We start from the raw sequence: 17230 nt of genomic DNA, 5'->3' as shown, positions 1-17230 counted from the left end.
GTTTATACTTCTTATGATAAAAGAGTATATTTGAGATAATTATAACATGCATTTAAACAACCTCACTGCACAGAATTACCATTCAGAACCTCAGTCAAATGTTTTAAATCAAACATCATCATCATCATTGGTTCATTGTAAAAATGGAGAATAGCTGTCGTTGCAGTGTGTAGTCACTTGTGGTAAACACACACACACACACACACACACACACACACACACAAGAAAAAAGAAAAACAATTGAGTCCTCCAACCACATTTCTTGAATAGGAAGCAAGCACAAATTGGGAGAATTCTCAGCAACTTGTCAGACTGGCTGTCAGTGTCAACAAAACGGTTGATCAGTGGTGTGTAGGGTAAATCAGAAGTCTATTCCTCTGAATTATAGTTTCAAGTCAAACAAAAAGCTTTCACCACTTACACTCCCATGTGTAAATGGCACCCACGATACACACACAAACATTTGTGGTTTATGGGGATCTAGGCTACCAAAGTGAAGTTGTTGGTAGTAGGTACTTCTATTTACATCAGCAATGTATTTTCCTGCATTTATGGCCTGTGCCATTCAATCAAAGTACACACAATGCCCATTTTAATGCCTGCAATAATGTTTTATTGGTGTAGAAATTTCACATATGCCCACATTTAGCAAAACAGAACTTCTTGGTTGAGGCCATAAGACCTCAGATGCCTGCATGGTAGGCCCCATGAGACACCCACTGTTAAGTTATGGGCGAGCATGACCGATGATGTAGAGAGAAGAGAAAGTCATAGACACGGCGAAAGTGGACGTGCTGGAGACAGGAAGGACACAGACAAGCAGACAAACTCTAGAGGACAAACTTTAAGCATCCGCTGTGCTTCCTGCTTTTCCTCAGAAAATACTGATTAAGACAGTAGGTAGAATAATCGGTCACATCAGATACTTTGGAAAAGTACATTGACAAATATTGCCAAAGAAAACCATTATCTGCAAAGAAAGGTAATACACCACAGTTGTTTTCCTGTGGGATACGTCCCTAATACTGCAAAATTGGCCAGCCAAAATGTGATAGGCAAGAAGAGGTTGATCAGAAGAATGTTATCATACCACACACACCACCTTTACACATACTTCTGTGGCTGGAGGATAGGAATAAATCAGAGCTTTGCCAGAGGAAAAAAGAAGTTTACGAATACGTGACTACGTGAAATACGTGAAAACAAATAAATTAGTTATTTGTCAATTTTAGCAGGCACTATTATTAAATGTACGTGCATATATAAATGTACGTGCATAATAATATTTTGCCTGGACTAGAGACTGGATTTATGAATAGCTACAAAAGCGTGTGTGTAAAACAGTCTGTGTTTGTGTAACATGCCAGAGAAAGACACATTTGGATGTAATATATAAGCACCATAGAGGGAATAGCAAAGCCAAATCCATTAAGCTGTTCCACAATTAACGTAATTGATCAAAGAAAACACGTTTTTCTATTCAAGAACTAACAACTTAAATACCAAGACACCACTGCGTGTTTAAATGTATTTATTTATTATTTAGTATTAGTTATGTCACATTTTAAACATTGCCTAAAATGTTTCCTAACCTGAAAGCTCAATTGTTTGGAACACAACTTGATGCATTAAACTAAATACGCTATCTAATATGCAACACATACTCACACTTGCATGCACACGCACACGCACACACACACGCACACACACACACACACACACACAAGATGGCAACTTATTAGCTTTACCTGACACCAATTAGTGGATTTTCAGAGTGTTTTGTCACAAGCCAACATGCCATTAGAAGGATTATCTGGTCTAAATGGATGGGCTCATTAGGCCCACATACACACACCCACAATAAGTTATTGTGTGTTTGTGTTTGTGTGTGCGTCTTTCTGTGTCTGTCAAATGTGTAAAAAAGGAAAAAAAAAAAAGACAGAAACAACGCCTCAGTGTTTATGTACAAAAGATGTCTGTGTATGCAAAGATAACTTTGTGATACAGATTGTGTGTGTGGCTGTGGTATTCACAGTAGACAGCCTGAGGCAGATACAAGGCATGGAAGGACTTCTATGAAAGCATATTAGGAAGGACAATAGGATAGTTTTTGCGTGTATACTATACCTTGTTTTTTTTACACTCTGCTAAAAACATGGCAGTGGTTTACCTTATGAAATAAATAAATATAAAACAGGTTCATCCAAAATGAGTAAAATAAGAGACAAAATAATATTCAGTGTAATGTGAATATATTTTAATTAGTTTCAAGTTTCTCAACTACACCTATATTCTTTTTTGCATTTTTATGCTTAATATAGAGTGAGACAGATGAAGGTTAGGGAGATAGAGGGGAGGACATGCAGCAAATGAGCACAGGCAGGAATCGAACCCGGTTCACCTCGTTATAGAGCCTATATGGTACGTGCTCTACCCGGTGAACCACCGGGGCACCCCTTAAGTGATTTTTTTAAAACCTTTTAAACCTTAACTGTTGAAAAATCGCTACCAGGAAAGGGTGTAGCAAAGCAACAAAGTAAAGGCAACGAGATGGTGAAGGGAGAGAGACAAAGAGAGAGAAAGGTTTAAAGCACATTGACGGAGAGTCAATCTGCTCCCACACCATGGGGTTAATCAACAGATCATGGCGCCCGCTTCCCCTCCCCCCTTTAACCCACTGGGCTGATGAAGAGAAATCACCACACTCAACCGTCTCCAGCACGTGCACAGTGTTTGTCAAGCCGTGTGCGTGTGTGTCTGTGTGTGTGTTTGTGTGTGTTTGTGCGTGTTTAAGGAGTGTATATTAATCCCTGCAGTGAGACTCTCCATTCAGGAATCAGCTCACTGCATTCAAACACCAACCCTGGCCATTTCACTGTGTATCTGTGCTTATGGGGACTTCATAAACACATATATCTACATAGAACAGCCTGCTGTTTGGGGGGATACGATAGATCAGATGTATTAAGGAGCAGAGGGGAGGATGCCTACCCAGGGCTTGTGAGGCGAAAGAAGCCATGGAGCTCTGCAGTCTGTCTGGTCTGATGGCTTGGACCAGCAACACCTGGAGAGGATGTGGACGACATGCATTACAATTATTCTGACTGGAGCCACCATCTCATCAGTCAAACTGAATGAGAAATGTATATGAACTTGATGATACAGTGCTGAGAAATGGAAGTCCAAGGACACAACAGAGTTTGTCATAACAAATAATGTGCCACAGAGTGCATCCATTTACGTGTTAACATTCACATCAATAACTAAAACCACCACAGGGCTAACACCTGCCGGGGGGCTGATTAACAGCTGACCTGCTGGAAGGGAGTAATCTTCCTGGCGACTGGGGGCGGGACTTCCTGTTCACAGTGGGAGCTGCGGGAGAAGGGGAGCCAGAGCTCTCCGTCACTCAGACTCAGGGACTGGTAGAGGGATGAGAAGGTAGCCTGGGGGGGGGGGGGGGGGGGGGAGTGGGGCACCGGACCAAGGAGAAGAGGGAAAGTGAGGAACGTGATTGGTTGAAAAGGTCAACCTGTTGGACACTAACAAGGTCCCCACCGTAGAACGTGAAATGAAGCACATCGTGGGCTTTGGTTTATGTTTACTTCTCAGTGATTGAAATTTGACTTGATAGTGTAAGCGAGTGTGTGATGTTCACAATGTTACTATAACTATCCCCTACACTATTCTAACATCGTAATATACATCCAGAACGGGTAAATATCTTTTTTATCAAAAAATACTGTGTTCATTCATTAATGCAACATATTTACAAAGGATAAAGATGGGGAAAACAGGGCATTGATGGGGGAACATTTCAAGCATTTCTAACAGATCGCTGATGTTGAATAGCGTCAATTAAATCAGTTCCATTACCAGGGGCCCGTGGTAATATAGCCACTACATGCCATTGTTTGTCCTTTGCGTATGAGATGACAATAAATATCTACAACTCAATTTATTCTGAAACGCATTGGATTTCAGTCAACATTTTTTGATTTTGCGCAAGAAGCCATTCCTAATGATGACAATGCAAATGGTCGATCCATAGACGTTTCCTCTAGGCCAGATGAAAGAACATTATGGGTCAGAAGAAAATGTAATATATTCCAATTGAGTCTGTTGCTTCTACCCTCATGTATAAACATTGCATTCATTAGCTAGAGCATGGACATTAAATGGGTCACTTAACTGTTAGGATTCTGTGGGCATTCAGAATGCAGACTAGATTTGTTTTCTTATTACTTTTATTTTATTCAAACTAGGTCCCAGACTGAGAACAAACTAGTTCAGAGCCTGCTCTTGGACGAAAGGTTGATTTTGACCATTCGATGCATACAAGTGTAATTTCTGTGTGATTGAGTGAGCGAGCGAGTAAGCACCTTGAAAACAGACAGAGCTCCATGTCTCTCCTGGTCGATCCACGAGGGAAACTCCTGCATACAGAACAGAGAGTAAATCAATGAGTCTCAACGTCCAATCATAGTTGTGGTGTTAAAAGTCCCACAACATACAAAGGGCAAAATAAACACACACTCGCACGCACGCACACGCACACACACACACACATACACACACACACACACCTCTCTCTTGAACACTTCTCCAACTATGAATCCGGTTAGGACGTCCCATTCCTGCAAGAGAACAGTTCAATGTTAAAAAAGAGATCAAACTTTATGGCCCAGTCGTTAAAATGTCAGTGTGCCACGGTACTCACATTCTCTTGGAACAGCTCTGGGTGCATGCCCTTGACAAAATGCATGGCGAACATCAACTGGTCAGACTGAAAGAGACAGAGAGACAGAGACATAGACAGAGAAGGAGAGAAAGACAGAGAGACAAACACAGAGAGAGAGACAAAGAGAGATAGAGAGACAGAGAAAAGAGAAAATACAAATTGGTATGAATATAATGTTGCAGACATTAGACATGAGGGAATAAAGCGATATCTCGGCCTGGTTTTACATCTCTTCTTCCGACAGTGATGTTCCCAGGTGGGGCATTAAGCGGTTTCCTACAGCTTCCGGATGCGCCTGATCCAGCTCTAGATTATTAAGCACAGATCATGAATGTAATGCTTGGAACCCCTTGGCACCGGGGGAACAGCATGGGAACCCGCCGGCCTCCTGCAGCCAACGGTAGCAGGCTACAATAAGAAAGCGTCCTATAATTATACCCTCAACCCCCCCCCCCCCCCCCCTCCACACAATCCAATCTCACTGGGGGGAGGGGTGGCAGGGGAGATAAGGCAGAAGAAGCCAATCAGCTCGCTTATCTCTCTGCCACCTAGAGAGCCAGCGAGAGAAAGCAAGACTAATGACTCAGAAGGGAGAAGAAGAAGAAGAATACAGGGAGGGGTAGAGAAATGCAGTGACGAAGGCTTTGTTGAAATGACTGGGGAGGAAGTGGAAGAGAGGAGACAAACTGGACTCTTGCACAAAATTCTGTAACCGTTCCTATCGATGACTGCAGTGCCTGGGTCCATTTACGTAGAGTGGAACAACAATGAAGCAGAGCACAAACGCACACACCCACAAACAAACGGGCGCGCGCGTTTGTTCGGATACCTCTGTGGTCGGACACTGTGGTGACACACACACACACCCCCCCACACACACACACACACACTCATAAACCCGTGGACAAACCCCTAATGGCAGATAGATGCCAGGTAATGTTGAATAAATCAATTTATTCTGGGCGCTTTAGACCCACCTGGGCGGCCGTGTTTATCCGTTCATCTTACTGAATGGATCAACACAAGAGCCATCTCATGCACTGCTCAATGCACCTGCAAAATGCACATGCACACACCGACAAATACAAGGAAACCACCAACAACTACGGACAACGTAAGAGAGAGTTGTAGCAGCAGTTTGTCACACTGTGTGCATGCTGAGGCAAGGCCTGGTCGCCCCCATCTGTCTGTCTGTCTGTCTGCAGGCCGATATATCAATGCATCACACTGGGAGAAAGCTGACAGCCACACATCCAGAGCTCTGCAGGGGGTCCTCACACAAAAACACACGTACACGCGCACGAACACACACACACGTACACGCACGCGCACAGCTAAACGTCAGGAATGGATGGCCCTGAGGTGCTCTTGATATGTGATAGAGGACTCTGACAGATAGCAGTCGTTACCGACCCCCTGGTCTGACATGACGGAACACATACAGGCAGACAAATATCTAGACCTTACTGGAAGTACCCTATGAAAGGGTACAACAGGGTCATGACCAAAACATTTAACCCTGCTGGGGGGTCATTCACACTACTGAATCAATAAAATGGTTCATAAGGAATAAGTCAGGGCTGGTAACCTCCCCAACCATCAATTGAGTTATAGGACATTGGATTTATTTGTTCGTACATTCAATGTTCCTGTAGCCAAGTGACATATTCAAACTCTTTTTCTGAGCCATAAACGAGAGAGCGCTAGAGACAGAGAGAGAGAGAATCCAAAGTGACAAGTGAACAAGATAGATGGCACTGAGGTCTGTAATTAGGGTCAAAGTTCAGGGGAAAGAGAGGAGAGGGAGGATGCTTGCTTGAATGATCCAGGGAAGGGGGGGGGGGGGTGCGTGTGTGTGTGTGTGTGCGTGCGTGTGTGTCTATATGTATGCGCATGGAAGGGAAAGGATTTTACCAGAATGGAGGGTGCGGTTACCAAGGGGACTGCAAACAGTGTGACCCCGAGAGATGTGATGACAAAATTCAAGTGTGTCATTTTACAAATTGAAAATCAACGTCCCAAGTCATCGTAACTTTTTTTTCTACCCAAAAGTTGGTTTCACTACCCAAGAGAAATCCAAACGTTTTCCTAAGATATCTGAAATGGAAGTGTCTCTCAGACTTCCAATAGACCCAGTAACTTAGGGAACTTTTTTGTCTTTTCATGACTGCCTTGAATCTGTACTGCTCTTCTCGCCGTATATTATTCTATCCTTCCTCTCTATTCATACATTATTGCTGCTGTTTCATAAAGTGTGGTTGACAATGAGGACTTGCCAACAGGGGAATAGCTGTTCTGCTCCTCTATAACATTGACTATAGAATCTATAATATAAACATCCTACCGTCAGTCTGCTGCCATGTGAGACCATCCAGATATTCAAGATTGCTTTCGCACTGACAATCATACCCCTTTTTCTACCAAAACAAGCACAGATATGCAGGTACTTTAAAACGCGGGAAAACCCATTGACTCTTCTCCCAGTGCTGCCAGTAGATGAGTATGTCCATGTTTTTCTCTGGTGTGTAACGTTCATGGTCATGAACACGCTGGAGACAGGTTTCTTAAACAATAGAAAGCAGCACGGAGGCCAGTGAAAATATCAAAAGGTTATTCATAAAAAAAAATATTATTCATTCTTTCTTTCAAACTCAGTCCAAGGAACAAAACCACTGTTGTATGTCGTTTGTTTCTTTCTACGCATCAACGCCCAGAACTTCAGCACCCAGCGTAGCCTCGCACTAAAGGGGCCAAGCGTCCTGTTTCTATCAATGCTGATCGGAGCTGGAGCGGGTAAGTACCCAGGACTACTGCAGAGATATTTGTCAGAAGACAACAGCCAGATGTTGCTTTCTTCACTTCTACCAAATCCGATCGCAAGTAAGGCGAAAAACATTGTATCCACTGAGAAAAGCCTTTTGTGTAAAAGAAGAAGCAAATCGGCCTACTTCAGATAAACCGACGGTTTCTCCGTCGATTGCTACACTGTCCTCGGGGGCCATCACCATTATTTGAGAGTTTATGCTGACTACAGCGTTCCTTGCTTCATCATGAACTAAAACTCTCTACCCCGAGTACTGATTGGTCCTATAATTCTATGATGTTTGGGTAAGGCTTTCAACAGGCTTGAGGCTGGACTCATCTGCAGAGAGAACTCACGGCATCAGGATGGTCTCACATAGCTATGAAAATATAGATACCGGACAATCCTTAAACACAGATCCTAAAAGCTCAGAGGCAGCTTGTACTGAGGCCACTTGACTCGAGATTGTGATGCAGTTGTAACCCCCTGCACTCATCACATCGCCCTCTCGTTCTCCCCCCTCAACGCCAACCGTTCCGTGACTGACAACTCGAGACGCTGGGATAAATGCCTGTGGACGAGAGCGTTCTCAGCTCCTTTCACTCTCTATGCATCTCACCTGCGTCCTTCATTCTTCTTTCACTGTTCAATATCTGCAACAAAAAAAAAGCCCAGCCGGCGCTGACTGCTCAGCTGTGAGACGATGCTACCTGCGGGCCACATTGACTATCTCATTCTCATTCTCTGCGCGTGTGTGTGAGTGTGTGCGCGTGCATGTTAGTGTGCAGGCGCGTGTGTGGCTGCTGTATCTCTGACGCGATAAACTGCACTTTGCCAGGAGCGGGGGTAGTCAGACAGCTTCAATAAAGTCCCCCTTGGGATTCAGTATTCACAGGTCTAACTGAAAGTCAAGCAAACGCTTCCCTTCCTTTGCCAGCACTTGGAAGACGATAAGAGATTAGGGCAGAAAGGAAGAAACAGGAAGGAACAGAGAGAACGTGTGAGAGAAGAAGAGAGAGGAGAGAGTAAACACAGGGAGGGATGCCAAAGGAAAGAGGATCAAGCCGGCATCATGTTTACACACAGTCTCTCTGCTCTGACCTGCCATCTCTGACAACTTTGTCTTTAAATAAGACGCAAGCATACTGCTTCCCTTTGCACTATAATTAGTTTGACCCAACGATAGGATACAGAGCACAGTTGCTACATCAGGACATGGGCTTCTGGTCAGAGTAACTTAAAGAGCATTTTTTATTTTGTCACATTGGAGGTATTAACAAAACCGCCCTGCCGCAAAGCATCTGTCTTTGTATCAAGACCTTTAGCAGATAGTTAAGAGGAGCTTCCCTCTGTGTGCCTTCTGCATGTCACCCTGAGCCAGGTGACATTTTGGATGACATGCAGAAGTCCCACCTGTTTCCCCTCTAAAGACTTCCTAGGTCTCTCAGCAGTTTACACCAAAATGGTTGAGATGACAGGGAATGTAGTTCAATGGAAAGGACAGAGAGGAAAGGAGAGGAACAAACGATTAACGCCACACGCCTACAGCTTTTCAAGTTAAAAGCGTGCATGCCTGTGTATGGGTATGGGTGTGCAGGCATGGACACACGGTCACAGTGACAGCTTGACGGCCCCAGAGACCACAGCCGCCTTCAACACCTGGAACATGTCACGGCACCTTACATCACCGGGACATGAACCAGTGAACGCACGCTATAGTGACAGAGACTTCCTCTCTCTCACACAGATACACACGCATACACATACACAAACAAACTCACAAACACCCTCTGTAACCCTCTCTCACCACCTATCTTTCTCATTCTACACTGCCTTTCTCCCCCTTCATTAAGTCTAATTCGGTTTCATCCTTACCACTTTTATTTATTTGTCTTCCCCATCTCTCAATGATTGTATAGATTGGGAGCATTCTCTCTCTCTCTCGCGCGCTCACTCTCACTCTCTCACTCTCTCTCTCCTCACTCCAGGCTGCTGCAAGTCCTACGGCCCTCATCCTGCAAAGCGCTATCTCTCTCTGCAACAGGGGTGTTGACAGGAAGGCTGATAATGTAGTCCAATGTTTCCACTATGCAAACACCAGGCCAGCTACCAGCTGAATGTGTGTGTGTGTGTGTGTGTGTGTGGTTGCGTGTGTGCTTGTGTGTGTTTATTTGAATCTTGGCTCAATAAGCCTAGAGGACAGACATTATCAGTGGTAGCAGCTACCATGACTTTGTCTAAACCTCCTTGGGCATTATCATATGACCCTATAAAACATGCACACCAACACACATTCTCACATGCACGCAGAGATGCGCGCATGCAAGCACAAACAAACACACCAGGCATACAGACAAAACACACACGGAAATCACATTTACTGCCTCATCAATGCAAGGTTTTGCTGTGATAGTCAATATTTGGCATTCCATTACAATGTGGTGCACTGGGTCAAATGCAAGGGTTTTCATGTTTGCATACTTCTGTAAACATGGGCTGGGAGTCATTACTGCATGTTCCATTTGAATACATATCTATTATAAAATTCCAGAAGAGAACAGACAGCTTTCCCTTTTCAAAAACAAAAGGTTGTTGTTATGGTGAGGCTGGGTGAAAGATATGGATATGCAGAATGATGTGATGAATATGATGATTTTGAAACCGGCGTTGTTTCAGGATTACACTACCTTTAATTGTGTGGGTGTGAGGAATAACATACAATCCAGGGCCATCATTGTCCGGAGCCAGCCTATCTTCAGGTGCGGCGAAGGTGCCAGCATGTTCATGTATCTTACTGCTACCATCGACCAGATATCTATTAGATCTAATAATTCAACTTGATTCACCATTTTTTCAGATTACAATACAACTATGAGGAACAACGAATCATCAATGCCTGCTTGTGTGTTTGTGTGTGCGTGTTTCAGAGTGTGTGCTTACCTTAAATAGAGAGCGGCAGACATACTCGTACACCATACGCTTCAAGCTGGCTTCCAGGGCAGCGATCCTGACATCAGTGCTTTGTGCTTCCTAATACACACACACACACACACACACACACACACACACACACACAAAGAAAGGTTTGTGTCAGGAGTACCAGGTGAGGCAGTGTCAGAGCAAGGGATGAGGTGTCTTCAAAGATGACCTGTCAAGGTGCTTGAGGGGCACAGCTGAGCAGTAAAACTCCCCGCTCACTTGGAGATAACTAAGGACCAGTATGGGATGGTGAGCTGGTAGCGCAGGGCAGCCTGCTTCTCTAATTATGTTGTCTTTCATGATGGAATGTGCCCCCATTACTCTGAAAGACAGTGTTCTTCTAATCTCCATAGACAGAGAGGAGAAGCCTGAGGGTGCGAATAGGGGATAGCAATGCCAACTCGGGGACATGCGATACATATGAGCACGTGAAATGATACCGTACACAGTCACACGCACGCATAAATCTTAAAATAATTATTAGAGAACAACAGCGAATTGATTAAAGATAGTGAGCGTGTGTGTACGTTTGCATGTGCTTGTTTGTGTGTGTGTAAGAGAGAGAGTAGAATAGAGACATCACTGAATGATACATTGAGATCAGGAGTTCATAAGACACACAAACATAGAGAGAGAGAGAGAGAGAGAGAGAGAGAGAGAAAAAGAAAGAAAGAAAGAGAGAGAGAGAGAACTTCAAAAACAAAAGAGGTGAAAAGCATGATAAACAAAGGGGATGGAAAGACATCGTTCCAAAAGAATGAGGTTGAACGAAAGGATACTACAATTTTAAACATAGAAAATAAAATGACAGAACCAAAAGGAGACAGAGAGCGAGAGAGTGAGAGGGCGAGTGAGAATCAGAAACAAACTAGGGGGGAAAAAGGCCACAGAAAGAAATTCCACAAGGACTTTGCCACACAGACACACACCCACACCCACCACCCCCAGCCCCTATTCCCAGTTCAGTGGCTGTCCTTCTGTTTCTCCAGCATAGCTCTCTGTTGCCTTCAGGCTGCCTCGAGCCCTGAGGGAATGTTTTCAAGCTGCTTCCCAATTCTAGATGTCCTCCTGAACAACTGTGGTGTGTGTGGGTGCATTTGTATGTGTTTTTCTTTATATGCTTGTGATTTGCATGTGAGTGTGTGTGTGTGTGTGTGTGTGTGTGTCTGTCATGGCATTATAGACCTGGGATTGTGTCTGTGTGTGTTCTTGAATATGTGTATGTGTTTATCTGTGTTTATTTATTTGTATTATTTACCTGTGTGTGTGTGTGCGTGCGTGCATGCATGCATGCGTGCGTGCGTGTGTGGGGGTGTGTCATACCCAACACATAAAAGAGTGCATGTCTGTTTAGGGGCATACGGCTAATGTTATTTCTAAAACTCAAAGACCATCTGTAAACCATGGCAAACACCCCTGGCTGTTCAAAACTGCACAGCGACAATATGTTCAAGTATATATAAAGCCCAATTTATGAGTCATCACGACACAATGACAGTAACATGCAGCATCACATGAACCCCCAATACTGACACACACACACACACACACACACACACACACACACACACAGGCTGAAAACAGATGCGTGTGCATGTATGTTTTTACATGTGGACAGAATGTGTGCACACGCATACACCACACCAAACAAAGACTAACAGCATTGACCAGCTGCTGCCTGGCTACACTCTTGGACGGCACCTTTGGCTCAAACAACTCAAACAGGATCTGAGGGCGCACACACTCGCAAATAGTGTGTGTGTGTGTGTGTGTGTGTGTGTGTGTGTGAGAAAATCTTTGATGCTGTAAAATAGTTGTAGGCTGATGCACATTCATTGGGATGTGGGTTCCTAAATGGGCTTAACGTCACCCACTGGGTCTCTGTGAATAAACATCACACGTGCATGGTGGTTGAGAGGAGGCCTGGCTGTCTGCACGTGCTTGCATGGATGTGTGTGTTTGTGTGCGCATATTTGTAAAGGAAGCATGAACATGGTGCACGTGTGGTGCTCTATGTTTGGCCCTGAGATGGAGGGCTGCGGTGTAACAGCAGAGAGCTCATGCAGGCCGTCCGTCTCCAGCAATGAAAGCCCATCGATGTGAATACTCATTAAAATCTACCAGCCGACCAACCTCGCCAGCCAGCCAGGCCCTGGAAATAAAATCAGCAACACACCAAGCTAAACGTCCAAGCGCAGCGGGACTGAGCTTAACCTCAGGAAATAATAATACGTGTTTAAAGAAATCAACAACATTTTAAAATAATCTGTACAGATGGGCAGTGTCAGGCGTGACAGGACTGCCGCTGACATGTTCATTTGTTTGATTTAGGAGAACAATAGGGCTTCTGTTCCGTGGAACCATCTTGGTTAGTGGTCAGTGGAACTGCAAAGTTACAAAAGCATGTAGTGGTGAAATATGGACCACTGTGACAATGATGTGGAATGAGGCAAAGTGAGCAGGGATCCATGATGGGGAACGGGGGGTCATGTGTGTGTGGGCGTAGCGTCAGGTCGTGTTACGCTTTATGTCTCAAATGGAGACGTTCTCAGGGCCAAATGAAAACGTGCACACTTTACACGATGATAAAAGTGTTTTACTGGGAGGTTTTCTGTGTGTGAGTGACAGAGTGTTTGCGTATAATGTTAAAATATTAAAAATAAAAATAAAACACTGGGACGGCCCAGTGGCCCAGTTGAGGGACGCCTTTCATCCAATCACCTTCTTGTCCTGCAGGGCCTTCTGGAAGAGACGCAGGAATGAGGCCAGGCTGAAGCGGTACATGTTGTTGATTTTCGACAGGTCCGTGATGACGAAATACATCTTGCTGGCACTCTCAGCAAGAGGCAGGTAGGCATCCCGCTCCTGTGAGGAAGATCCAAGAGGTACATTTAATTGTGGTTGTCGGTGCGAGCTGTGTGTGTGTGTGTGCGAGCTGTGTGTGTGTGTGTGTGTGTGTGCTAGCAGGGGGGGGGGGGGGGGGGGGGGGCAAAGAGGAGACGAAGATAGATTTATGAGCCAAATTCGTAGAGTGGAATGATGGATGTGGAGGAAAAGTGATCAAGAAAAAAAAAGAAGGCAGGAGATTAAATACAGCGGAAGGACCGAGACAGAAGTGAGAGCAGCGCATGTAAAGGTTGAGTGGTAATCTGGGGAGAATGAGGTGTTGGAATAGAGGGGTGTCATTTGGGAGAATACAGTGTAAAAGAAAAGACAGAGAGAGAGCTATAAAAAGGAACTGAGCAGAGGGCAGAGGACAATAGGCAGTGCTAGAGAAACACTGCCCCTTAGAGGATGGCTATGGTATGGGCATGTGTGTGTTTCAGAACTACACCAGGTGAAATCCGGAATATGTGTGTGTGCGTGTGCGCGTGTGCGTGTGCGTGTGCGTGTGCGTGTGTGTGTGTGTGTGTGTGTGTGTGTGTGTGTGTGTGTGTGTGTCTGTGCGTGCGTGCATGTGTAGACGTCCATATGCAATGTTTCACCTGGTCCAGGGAAGCCTGTAGCCTGTGAGACTCCAGCAGTGACTCCTGGATCAAGGCACTGCTGGCCTTGGTCTGGTTCAGGCTGTCGATCAGCTCTCTGTTCTCCAGAATGTTCCCCTGGGCTGTAGCCAAGGTCTGAGAGAGGGAGGCAGACGGACAGACGAACAGAGAGATCAACACTGGAGCCTGCCATGTGGTCCAGAGACACATACAGGTGGATAGACAGCCCACGACGTTGATTCACAGACATATGGAGGAGACAGACCAATGCATTTACATAAGCCGAGATGAAGAGGAGAGGACGGCATAATTGTCACGTTGCAGGTAAGCTGCGGGGCCATTAGAACACGGACTGCATTCTAGTGGAATGCAATTGTTAATTCTACAGGGTGCTTTGGCTCCACAGTTCCATGTGCACTTTTAAACACATTGGTAGACTGCATTCAAATGTATTCAACTAGAATAGATGAGAAAGCCGTGGACCGTGGAAACGTCAAGCCGGGATGGCTCCTATAATTCTACAATAATTAGATGTTGAATACCGTGGAAGCTCATACTAGTTGTTGTGTGTGTGTGAATTTTTTTTAGTGTGTGTGTATGTGTGCTCATTTGCTTGTGTGTGTGTGTGTGTGTGTGTGTGTGTGTGTGTGTGTGTGTGTGTGTGTGCAAGCATTTTGTTAGTTTGACTACTGTGAAAGTGTGTGTGTGCATGTGTGTGTTTACAAGTACGGGGAGCCAAGCGTTTTAGGAAACAGATATTTCTAATGATGGGTTCTGCAGACTTTGCTTACTTGAAAGGCTAATATTGGAAGCTGAGAATTTATCACGTAAAAGTACACATTCTATGCGAGTGTTAACAAATTAACACTTTTATCCAACCCCTCCCTCTGACAGTTCCCTCTGAAAGAGTTGAAAACTAAAAAACGCAATTACACAAGGCATTTACCTCTAGCAGGGACTCCTCCAGCCTAGCCAGCTGGATCTTTTTGTCCTCCTCTTGCTTAAGTAGACGCGTCTTCTCCGTCTCCAACTCTGGCTTCTCCTGCTGGATGGTCAAGGCTAACAACTAGCGTGCACCCACCCACCCACCCACCCACACACCCACACACCAACACACCCACACACACACACACACACACACACACACACACACACAGAGAAACAAACAAACTTCTTAGACTGCACATAGTTTCCCCACAAGCTTTTGGTGCATTATAAATCATGCACCAACCGAAATGCTGTCATCTGTGCACAAAAAAAATAATTGTTAAAATACCTTTATGACCATGTTGAACCTCTCGATAGAGACGTCGCTTTGCCAATATTTCTACTCAGTGTGCAAACTACAAAGTACAGTTCCCTAACTAAATTGCAATTAAACCACAGACATCTTACTTTTCTAAATGCACAAGATGGATTATAATCTTTGTTTAGAAATGCATCCCGCTAGCTCTACAATAGTTAAGCAGGAAAAGAATGAAGTTCCTGTGTGACTGTTAGTCTGTTTACACATAGTCTGTATATAATACCGGTACAGATTAAACTGACTTTCCATATGTGTACATTGGTGGAAACTATCACAAACTGTTGTATAAATTGTCATCCATCTATGCGTTTTCACCAATCCATATGACACGTGTGTGTATGTGTCAGGGTTTCCATTAGCTGGCCATTGAATTAGAATTTAAATTAGCCTGTAAATATAAATCTTTATGGCCATCTTGGCGTGTAAATTATTTATATTTTGTATTATTATTTTGATTGCTATTATGAGGCTACTAAATAAGTAACACAAGATTGCATTACGAAAATTTCATGTACGTTTAATTCATTTTTAATTTATTCAAATCATTTAGCGCATGGATTACTGAGTGCATTGATTACTTCTACCTTCCTGTGACAAATGCAACTAGTCGTCCAAACTGGAGGTGTTAAAGCATACTTATTGCGGAAAAAAACGTTGTTATGAAAGTGTGTGTGTGTGTGTGTGTGTGTGTGTGTGTGTGTGTGTGTGTGTGTGTGTGTGTGTGTGTGTGTGTGTGTGTGTGTGTGTGTGTGTGTGTGTGTGTGTGTGTGTGTGTGTGTGTGTGTGTGTGTGTGTGTGTGTGTGTGTGTGTGTGTGTGTGTGTGTGTGTTACCTGTCCCCGAAGGCCAGCCCTGGTGGTGGTGAAGTTGACCTCGGTAACCACAGAGACGGCGTCGGGGGGTATGAAGGGGGTGGGATTCCGTGTGGCAAGGAAGAGCCGGAAGTCCTCGTTGTAATCGATCACCTTGTCTCCGATCTGAACCACGTACCTCGGACCTGGGCAAGGGGTCACGGGTGAAGGGTGTGTGAATACGTGTGTGTGTGTGTGTGTGAATGTGCGCATTATCTCTAACTCCAACCAACTCTTCCCACAGAACTACAAGAGAGTATTCTCGACTGATCGCTCAACATGAGTCGTTTTCACTGGCGTCTCGTCAAGACCATTTTGGATAAATAATCACTACTAGGGCTACGATGATTGGAAGGGACCAATTAGGACTGAAGTAATCAAAATACAATGGATGTTGCAGCGGGAAACGGATACGGATTCATAACGAGTGACATGCCAAAAACAGTGACATGCCAAAAACAGGGCGGAAGAATCCCAACTACAAAAATAGCCAATCAGCACTCCACGGGGATCCTTTCCATTCGTTTGGCATTACTGCTCCATAGGGATAGTCTCTGAGGCGTTGGATTATAGTAATCGTGGGTAATGCATAGTGTGTAATTGTCATCGCATGACCAGGTGACCATGAAAGAGTATGATGGATATTTAAGCTACCGCTTTAGAGTGTGATATGTGTGTGCAGGCATTGATTCACATTAAGATACATAAAGCTGTTTCTATGCAGCAATCCTGCAACTAGCGACAACAAAAAGTAACTAAACTATTAATTTGAACTATTAAATATAACATGGCGTAATATTCTGCAATTAGTATACTGTATTTAGCACAACTTGTTACGACCCAATCTCTCACGTCCCACACACACACACACACACACACAGACACACACAGCCTCTGCAATATTTGTTGCCATGGAAACAGGGGCCTCAGTGTGTCAATGTGCACTTCCTGTTCCCAGAGTAACGTCACTAAGTGGTCCAACAGCAGGTACATCTCATATCTGTCAGTTATATTCCTCCTCCACCTCTCATTAATTTGCATTTCCTACAAGCTGTTATTAACAGTA

At 44.4% G+C, this 17230-nt stretch overlaps 1 protein-coding gene across 1 annotated transcript in view; it reads right to left on the bottom strand.

Annotated features, from left to right (window-relative positions):
- Nucleotides 1–17230, bottom strand: part of dync2h1 (dynein cytoplasmic 2 heavy chain 1) — a 127697-nt gene that overhangs the window by 50314 nt on the left and 60153 nt on the right. The window contains exons 71-80 of the mRNA XM_079732532.1: nt 16147–16310; nt 14955–15074; nt 14009–14143; nt 13245–13388; nt 10485–10574; nt 4721–4786; nt 4587–4637; nt 4383–4436; nt 3315–3446; nt 2992–3064 (exon numbers count right to left, since the gene is read on the bottom strand). Of these exons, the coding sequence (XP_079588658.1) occupies nt 2992–3064; nt 3315–3446; nt 4383–4436; nt 4587–4637; nt 4721–4786; nt 10485–10574; nt 13245–13388; nt 14009–14143; nt 14955–15074; nt 16147–16310 (1029 nt within the window). The remainder of the gene's footprint in view (nt 1–2991; nt 3065–3314; nt 3447–4382; nt 4437–4586; nt 4638–4720; nt 4787–10484; nt 10575–13244; nt 13389–14008; nt 14144–14954; nt 15075–16146; nt 16311–17230) is intronic.

This window comes from Pollachius pollachius (assembly GCF_949987615.1).
Source record: "Pollachius pollachius genome assembly, chromosome: 3".
NCBI classification, from domain to species: Eukaryota; Metazoa; Chordata; class Actinopteri; order Gadiformes; family Gadidae; genus Pollachius; species Pollachius pollachius.
The sequence above is the reverse complement of the archived record's forward strand: the minus strand, read 5'-3'. Positions and strand labels throughout refer to the sequence as shown.